At 47.6% G+C, this 9,890-nt stretch overlaps 1 protein-coding gene across 1 annotated transcript; it reads left to right on the forward strand.

The window, feature by feature from the left end:
• The first annotated feature begins 760 nt into the window (after positions 1-760).
• LOC142817589 (uncharacterized) lies at positions 761-7,854 on the forward strand. Its single transcript, XM_075894640.1, has 4 exons — positions 761-998; positions 1,935-2,028; positions 3,073-5,276; positions 7,735-7,854. Exons 1-4 carry the CDS (start codon positions 846-848, stop codon positions 7,852-7,854), a joined length of 2,571 nt encoding a protein of 856 aa, XP_075750755.1. The 5' UTR covers positions 761-845.
• Positions 7,855-9,890: the final 2,036 nt, after the last annotated feature.

Raw genomic sequence — 9,890 nt, forward strand, 5'->3', positions numbered from 1 at the left:
TGGTGTTAACACCTTGACAATGCACGCCACTTCTCCAGAACATGCCGTTTAAAGGGGTTATTCAGCAGCAAAAATCTACTTGTTTTACTTTTATTGCTAACCGTTAACGATACAACTCACGTGCGTGTTTCGAAGAGCTGTCAAGCAGCAGACTGCAGCTTTTAGCCATGAAAACTACAACATATGTATTTGTAAAAATAAAAAAATAGAAAATAGCTAGCAGATGGAAGGTGTGCTCGTCATTTCTGTGAGCGACCTTTTATTTCGGCCTCGTTGTCCAACGAGAGCAAGTGCCAAAGGTGTTTGGTACCCGCCGCTTACAGAACAGATGCAGTGTTGTTTACCTCTATATCTCTCTCTGATCGATGTTAATGCTTTATGCTTCAAGCATTATGCCTTATTAGCCAATTTTCCGCATTTTACTGAGATTCAGCTTGTATTATTCACGAGCACATACCTACTTAAATTATGTGTCCAGCTGTCTGATAACATTAGTTTTTTTTTTTTTTTTTTTTTTTAAGGAGAGATGATCTCTCTACTCCCGACTTCTTGAGTAATCTCTCTCCTCTTCATCGTCGAGAACCCTTATTTCACGATTTCACATTGACAATCTCTCTTGTGCCGTGTGCACGGCTCAGAAGATGCAATGGCTAGAGTGCCTCGATGCGCGCGCCCCCGCTTAGAGTGGTGTCAGCTTTTGCAAGGGCAGATGCCGCCGCCTCGGCTTCGGCGCCAGCGCGACCGCCATTTTGGCGCCTCCGGCCGGTAGTTCGTGCTTGGCGTGTGAGGTGTTGTTGGGCAGTGTTCATTCCCTTACAGTTTTATGCACCCATCTCCGCATCACCATGCCCGGCTGCTGCGTGCCGCAGTGCTCGAATCACTCGAGAAACGGATGGAAGTTGTACCGGTTTCCAAGAGACCCAAAAAGAAGGCTTCTTTGGACCGTTAAAATCAAACGAGACAAGTGGCAACCGACTGATACGTCGCACGTATGCAGCGTAAGTAAACATTTTTTTTTTTTAGTGCGTCGTATTCTGACTGGTCAGCATTATTTAGGGCGCCGTTGTTTTTTATTTAGGTGCGCAATGTAAACGCAGGACAGCCAAACGTCGTGCAGGGTACTGTGCGGCGTGCTCGTGTTAAAAGATCACGCTTTAAGAAAATGCGTCAAGTACGGGGGCTTCGGAAGCCCCCGTGTCGATAACATTTCATGCTGGTTCAAGGGCCCGGGTGCGTGGTAGGCTCGGGTGCGTGGTAGGCTCGGGTGCGTGGTAGGGGGATTTCACAACGCTTACGAGGCCTGCCCATGTTTATTCGTGCACGCGTTGGCACTGATCGGTCGAAATTTGAACGCCTCTTGTGAAATCAAGCCGTTTGAACATAAACATGCTGTTCCTGCGAAAAACTCGTAATATTACGAGGCCGGACTTCTGCCCGTCTTGTGTGTATCGTCGTATGTATACTTGGGAATCAGGAACACTTCAGTGACGAACAAAACAAGCGCTGTTACGGAGTGTTGTCATTTTTACCTGACAAATAAATTCGATTGCATTGGGAACTTGGAGGCTTGGGTACAAAGCTTTCGATAGAACGAAATCTGTAACGCTCGCTATAAAATCAGACCTGGTCCTTTGTCGGCACAATAGACTAATATTTTATTCACATGAATTCAGGAATCCTTACAGATCTTCAGTGCGAAAATTGAAAGGGTTATTATAACAGCAGGCTGGGTCTATGATCGCGCTCACTGAAGTGGCTTACGTGAAAGCGCGCGTGAGCTCAATTAGTTTCCTTCTTTTTGTGCTTCAAAGTTGCTGCTAGTTCCTGCTGCGAATCATACTGAATGCATACATGAAATCTTGTTTACTGACAGTGACAGACATTCGTTTTTCTTCTGCCAGTGTGTTAATTTTTAATTCTGGTTTTATTTGCAGGCTCACTTTGAAGAGAACAACTATGAGCAACATCGTGCGGATGGCTGGAAGAAGTTGAAACCAAATGCCGTCCCAACTTTGTTCACATTCAAACGTAAGATTGAACTTTTTTCTTGCATTACATAAAGCAGCACCAGTTGCAAGTACTCTATGTACCTGGGATTTCTACGAAGCTAACACCAAATAGGTCCTCATATGCTGCGTCCACATTAGTGCATAAATTCTGGAAATGCAGTCACGGACAAAGCTAGGAAATGCGAACACAAAAATGTGAACCAGACCACGCAAAATCGAAAAATACTGCTAATATTAGACGGTCAAATAATGGCACGCTATTAGTGCGTTTGGAAAGCTACATTTCCCAACTTTGTTTTTGTGATTACGTTGCATCACTTTGACTTGCATGTAAAAAAAAAAAATTGCGATACTTGAGTGTTGTGGTTTATATTTCTTGTTTGGATTTTTGGTCATGACTGTATATACGTCTGGATTTCAGTGTTTACAGGCATGACCCACTGCACAACAGTTTTCCGCTACTTAGCACACGGTCGTGTACTGCTAGGATGTCAGGTGCAGTGGCTATGTTATTTACAAAGGGGGAAAACGGAAACCATTATGTATACGAGATCCACGATGCACGAGCCCCCCCTACAGTGCGCCTCATTACCTGTGTTGCGTTGGCGTGTTAAGCTTGAAAAAAAAAACTGCACTCTTTCCTGTCTCTCTTGTTTTTTTTCTTCAAGTTTGTGCAGCAATTCAATTTTTCAAGTATGAACCAACTAGTCTGCAAAAAAGTATTGCGTGTTAAGCCCTACAATCAAATAATCAATAAACTGCATAGGGAGCGAATGTCAGTTGAGCCCTCCACAACGGCGCACACGTGTAGCTCTGGCATATGAAGCTCCAATTTGAATTAGAGCCATTTATTGTGGGGAGAAATTTTGAGCACAATTTAATTATGGTATTTTAAGACCTTCCCCTATCCCTTGTGGAAAGGGCGGGGGAAGGACAAGTGTCCTCCTCACGTCAATAACTAAGCCGGTATCTGCTGCATGTGTTACATTTGTAAAATTAACAAGCTAGACATGAACTGGCATTGCTTGAATATGTTCATGAATACATACATTTCTGCTTGCAGCACTGCCTAAGGAACGAAAGCCACCAAAAGAAAGAACTGTGCCTGCACCCTCCAGCAACGAGACCAACAAATCTCCTCCTGGTCTGCGTCAATATCCAGCTGCAGTTAAAACTACCCTAGAGACCCCACAAAACCACGCCGTTCCTGAATCTACACGGCAAGGAACATCGTGTTATGGGCACGACACCATGGAAGTTGACGACGCCGTTGTTGAACTGTCAGTGAACACTAGTGATGCAGATTCAAGAGAAGTTAATGCAGCGGCTGGTGAGACATCAAATTCTACTGCAGAATCAGCAGAACTGAAGAAGAAGCTTGCTGACCTTACAAGAAAGTACTCTGAACTTCAGCAACATCATGACACAGCCAAGAACACCATTAGTGGTCTCAAGAAAAAAGTGAAAAAACTCGAGACTGAGGCAACAAATATTTCGCAAAATATGAAATTTCTCAACGACGATCAAGTACGCGCTCTCTCAAGGAGCAGCAGCTTGGGGAACTCTTGGTCTCCGCACACTGTCAAGCAAGGCCTTCAAATTAAGTTTGCTTGTGGAACAACCGGATATGAAACTTTGAGAAAAATGGGATATCCTCTCCCATCCAAAAGAACGCTCGCACGGAGGATTCAAAATTTGAAGTTTCTCCCAGGCGTTCTTCACGAAGTGATAGACGTTATGAAATGCAAAGCCGAGACCATGGAGGATGTAGAAAAGGACTGCGTCCTTTTTTTGGATGAAATGGAGATAGTGCCGGGGTTTGAGCTAGATCGGGCTGAAGACGCACTTCTCGGAGGAATAACTCTTCCTCCGAAGCCTGAAGAGCCTGCGGTTCATGCTCTGGTATTTATGTTGGGCGGACTTAACCAGCGATGGAACCAGGTGATTGCATATGAATTTACCGGAAGAAACATCGATGGCGGCTTGCTGAAAAACTATGTGTTGGAACTAGTACAGCTGTGCAGTCAAATATATCTGAGAGTTCACGCAATCACATGTGACATGGGCTCGGCAAACCGCGCAATGTGGAGGGAATTCGCCTTTTCCAGTCACAGAGATTCTTCCACGGTGTGCTCCATACCTCATCCGTGCATGAACGGGAAGGAACTTTTTTTCATTGCTGATCCGGCTCACGTCTTGAAGAACCTCAGAGGCCAGCTCTTGAGCTCAGAAGTTTTCACGTTGAGTGAGGCCACAGTTGCCAAACATGGCCTGCCTTCTTCACAAGTCAACTTGGAATATGTTCAGGCTGTGCTCGAAGAAGATTCTAAAAGAGAACTGAAGGTAGCCCCAAACTTATCCGAAATGCACACCAGCGCAGGCCACTTCACCAAAATGAAGGTTGGTGTCGCTGTACAACTTTTTCGGGAAGCTCCCCCAGCTATCAGATTCCTTATAAAGGAAGGAGTTCTTAAACAGGAAGCAGAAACAACAGCTTGGTTCATGGAGCTGATTTCAAAATGGTATGCACTGATGTCTTCGCGGCATCCAACACTGGCCCTGAGTCGGAGAAGTAGGGCTAAGTACTCCGAAGCCCTAGATACATTACACACAGCAATAGAAACCATCAGAACTATGAAAATGGGTGCCACATCCCATTGGAAACCGTCGCAAGCAGGTGTACTCATATCAACTACAGTTGTACTTCGCCTCCAAGACGTTCTTTTAGGAGACGAAGGCTATGAGTTTTTTCTTACGAGCAGGCTCCTGCAGGACTGCTTAGAGAACCTCTTTTCTGTGGTGCGGCTTATGAAGCCGGTTCCCAATGCCTACGATCTCAAGTGCGCTCTGAGACTGGTGAGCGTAAGCCAATTTTTGCATACACCGAGGACGACCAGCTACGAGCTTGATGACAGGGAGTACCTGGTGGACCTGCTATCCCAGGGGAAGGAAGCCTGCGTCGAGAAGGAAGCTCAAGAAATCGATGATTCAGAGATTTTGTTCATCGAAGGATTGTCGTCCACAGAATGCAGTATTCTCTTTTACCTAGGAGGATTTATTTTGAAGGGAATTTTGACAGCTGTGAAGTGCGCAAAATGCAAAGATGCTCTCCTTGGAACTGCCAACGACGAGCATGCTTCGCTGACAGCACTGAAAGAGTACGTTTCAGATGGAGGCAACCTCATCTACCCCAGCAAGGGAGTTATGAAAGCCTTGATAGACTATGAGGAGCATTTTGCTGCCATAAACTCTTGGTGCACGGACAAAGTAGTCACGATGAAGTCGCCGCTTCGTTCACTCACCGCATATCTAAACAAGGTGCACCGCCGCAGCTTGTGTGTATGCGCGGAGCACGAGGACAGTATATACCGACTGCTCACAGAGAGGTACGCAAGAATAAGGCTGCGCATTCACCTTCGGCAGGTTCCAGTCGGGAGTTGCAATGGACATGCAAGCAAAACATGTGCCGGCGTCAACCTCTCATGAGAAATGGACACGCCAAGATAAGCTGTATGCTTAAAAGGTTTCGGCTCACGTGGGCACGCTTTTGACTCTTGCATTTTTTATTTTTAAACATTTCATTTCGTACTGCATTTGGTTTGTCTTGTATCTGACTTTGATTTTCACTAGTGGGACAACGCAGCATTAAGGCGCACAAATAAATGGCCTGTTCACTGAAATCGTGGGTGTCTTTTCATAAAGGTAGACTGGTAAAGCATGTTACTCTCGGGTATGCTGCCTGCACAGTGCATGAAATGGTGAGGCAGGGGAAGGTGGTACCGAATGTCAGATAATGTGTGTGTGTGTGCGTGTGTGTGTGTGTGTGTTATATATACACACACACGCAAGTATATAAAGTACAGCGATTCCTGCCTTTGCTATTCGGCTGATTCACAAAGACCCAAATATTGCATTCCTTTCAGCAAGCGTAGTAATAAAAGTTCATGCGCCCCTCCGTCTTAACGACGACAACGGTTTAACGCGAATCTTTCTGGTGTGGGAGTTCGTGGCTCATTTCATTCAGTCTATGTCAGCCCCTGGCGCATTGTACAAGCACAGGCCACCAGTTTGTATGACGTGCGTTGTTCCATTTAACAATTAGGCAACAACAGCACTAAGAGGTGTCCAAGTTGCACCAAAAAAAAAGCTCGCCAACGAGTACTTCTTTCCTACCATACGCGAGCACCGCAAGCGGTAATGCGCTTCGCATGCTGCCCCACTACGGCAGGAGCCGTAATGGCGGCCGTCGTAGCAGACGACGCGGCTGTCCTCACCCTCAGCGGAGCGCGCGGGCATCAAGGCACCCTAGCAATGGCAGGGTCGCCGCGCCCCTACCGCCGACAGGCGGCGAAACATACTCAGAAACTCTCCCATTGCATTCGCGACGGTTTAGAAGGCCGTAAGAAAACAAGCGCGCGCAGGTGTAGTCTAGCCCAGTCGTGCTTTGACAGCGGTATGACAGATAAGCAGTGGTAGCGCAATTACTACCGTTGTAATTCAAGAGATGACGCTGAACAAAGAGGAAGTGGAAAACAAGAATTAGTTTTCAAATGACAAGCCTTTCCTAGCGAACTTCGGCGACTTTGGCCGTATCTATTTGTCTGTCTGTCTGTCTGTCTGTCTGTCTGTCTGTCTGTCTGTCTGTCTGTCTGTCTGTCTATATATCTATCTATCTATCTATCGATCTATCGATCTAGCTCTCCTAGCCATTTCGATAATGGTATCTATACCAAAATTGGCATGGCATAACATGGACGTATGACGAGCATAATTGAGTAGTCATAACATGTATGTCATGTATGGCACCTACAGCAGTACACTGACAACCATAATAACTATGACTTTCATAAAAAATATTCTCGCATTCGAGAAATATACACCGCGTGGAGGGATGCCTAGAGAAAAGAGAGGAGGTAAGGGGGCGTGAGCTATAATAGGCTTACAGACGCAGCCTGGGTCGGCGTTGCAAGGCGAGGTAGGCGGAAGTGTATAGGAGGAGAGAGAGGGGGGAAGGGAACGCGCATGCGCAGTAGGGGTGGTCACGCCACACATCAGATTGAGCTCGACCTTAAGACGCTTCGTATCTAAAACTCGGGCTGGGAAAACACCACAAGGCCGAATGAAAACCACATTAGCACAGCGAGCGGAAGAACCGTGATACAGTGTCTTCCCTTTTCGCAAACAAGAACACACGTCGGCATTAGAACTGAGTGTGATGCACCTGTATGCACCAAAGCCTACCCTCAAGACACACTGAAATTACATTTGTGGGGTGTTCCGGAGAAATTGATGCAGTCCGTAAAATGCAGCTTTCCCTACAGAATATGCACTCTTTAGTTTTGCTGGCGATGGTGACATGCCGTGCTAGGCACACGAAGGGGAGATGAGAAAGGGTGCACAGGCGATCGGGAGCGATGGCGCGAGGAACAGAAAGTACCGGCTGCATCTGCGTGCTGTGGAGATGGTGAGAAGTGCTGGTAAAGTTGGTATATGTGGCGATGTTGTAGAACAGGGGCAAACTCCTCCTTCTCGAAGTCGTCATAGCCGCGCCTTTCGTCTTGTTTACGTTGTAGGCAGAACCTTGAAATGTGGCCGCGGAGTCTGCATAACTACCCAATCCGTCGAGATGCACGCCAAGCGCTGAAAAATGGAGACGTTGCCCTTGGGATGACAGCACTCAGGGATGACTGCGTTGTTAACTTGTGCTGCGGTGATTGCTGAGAAGGTGACACTAGGGCAGCAACCTGAGAACACGTGGACGCTGGAGCGGGACGCAGAATTCGCGACGTTTATTCGCACCAGGCTTGTAGGCCTTTTCCAGCTGTCTGCAGCACAAGGGCGGTGAGAATGATTTCGTCCTTATGCTTTTCTTTAGCGTTGTATATTTGGACGTTTCTCCTTTCCTTATTAACCGTAACGTGCTGAGCTTCAGGTACACTAACTGGTTAATTCCCGAGAGCGAAAAAGTAACCGAAAACGAGATACGTTAATCAAAATTAGTAGTCGAGCAACTGATGCGCGCAAGTATTACAACGTTTTCACGTCATATCACATAAGTCAAGAAGCCCGCGCAGAGAGGCACTTGTAGTGACAGTGAATATTAAGGAGACAAAAATACGAGGGCAAAGTTCAACTTATTCATATATATTTGTTATAAATGATGGTCCAGTAAGGATTCTGGTGAAAGAAGCAGGCCGAAAAACGGCAGTTGTTAGCAGTAACGTTACTGCGCAAAAAGCTCATAGGTATCCTCATGAAAGGTTATGCAAATTTAATAATCAATGTCAAAGCATCGATTGCCCTAGCCCATATGATACCGCTCTCAAAATTCGGTTGAGCTGTTGCCGTGAATCGTCTGCGGCAGCCCACGCAGATCGAAATCTATAGCTCTCGGCCATGCACTTTGCCCGCAAAACCAAGGAACAGGTACGTGCCGTCGCGCTTACCTGAGTGAACATAAATTTAGGCAAAGAGTGACAATTCTTCAATTTACAAATTACGAGATGAATTTCATAACAACTCACCTTTTAACTTGAAAAATTGAATTGCTGCACAAACTTGAAGAAAAACAAGGGAGACAGGAAAGAGCGCAATTGTTCACCCTGTAGCGATCGGGCTATGCCTTGACCCAGCGAGTCATTTGCCACACCGGATTAGTGCAAAAAGGACAGTCTCGCCACGTCTGGACGGAGGAAGCAACAGAGGCCGGCCCCACGAGACGTCGCCTACTGATTGACAGCGGCGCCGACGGGGTGGAATGTCGCCAAAGAGGGTTTTGGAGCCGCCACTCTATCTCCCGCATGGGCCAGTCACGCATCGTTGGCGCGTTAAATGGCAGACGACGACGGCGCTGGTCAAAGGGCTCTCCCCAGAGGATTCCACGAACCGGGCACCTCTCAAAAGATCGGCGCTTGTTTAATCCATTGTCAAGTAGCCGACCGGCAGACTGCCTATGCCCGCCAGGCATTGTCCCGGAGTACGAGACGTAGTGTCGCCAAGACGCCACCAAGAGGACAACAGGGACGGCGTCTTCCTGGGGGAGACCGCGGCGGCTGCCGCGGATCGCCCCGCTAATTGAGCGAACATAATCGGCGGACCCTTTGAAGTATGCGGCCAGGATCGTGGGCACTCTCGACTAAAGGCTCACACACGACGAGGAAGAGCCCTGCTGGCGCCACCAAAGTGCAGTGTTCACGTGGACCTTGCATGCTCGCCCCCCCCCCCCTCACCTGTGTGTGCGTGATTGGTGGTCGACTCGTAGAGGAGGAGCCCGACAGGGCATAAAACGACGCGGCAGAGTGCTGGACGTCGCTCTGAACCTTGCTCTGAACTATGTAAAGTTTAACCACCACGTTCGTGGTTTGTGAAACCACTAGTTCTTCTCTTCTCTTCTGTCATCTCGACAACTCCCTGTAAAGATGTAAATAAATCCGTTAAGTTTGCTCAAAGCTCTCCCCTAGTCCTTGGCTCGACGGAGTGACGGCGATCGGCCCCGCTACCCGCAGACTGCGGTCGCCGCGATGCGCAACAACTGGTTGGCAGCGGTGGGATGCCAGCAGCGACCTTCCTTCCCATCCCTAACAACTGGATGGCAAGCGGTTGGATGCGAGCCTGGAGGACGGAGAATCAACAACACGCCGATATCATGGAGACTGGCAGCTGTGGACTGGTGAGTGCTGGCTTTGGTTTTTTGGTTGCCAGGCTGATAAGATAGAAGTGCAATCTTTTCGCTGGTAGAGGCTGCCACAGAAGCAGTTGTTTACGGAACTTCTGGGTAGAGAGTGAGCTGCACCACACTAGTTCTCTGCCATGGATTGGAAGCGTTTGTTGAAGAATCAGCTACTGATTCTGGGGGAGGAGCTGGGAGCAGAAGTAGATGCG

The sequence above is a fragment of the Rhipicephalus microplus genome, chromosome 5, assembly GCF_043290135.1.
Source record: "Rhipicephalus microplus isolate Deutch F79 chromosome 5, USDA_Rmic, whole genome shotgun sequence".
Taxonomy (NCBI): Eukaryota; Metazoa; Arthropoda; class Arachnida; order Ixodida; family Ixodidae; genus Rhipicephalus; species Rhipicephalus microplus.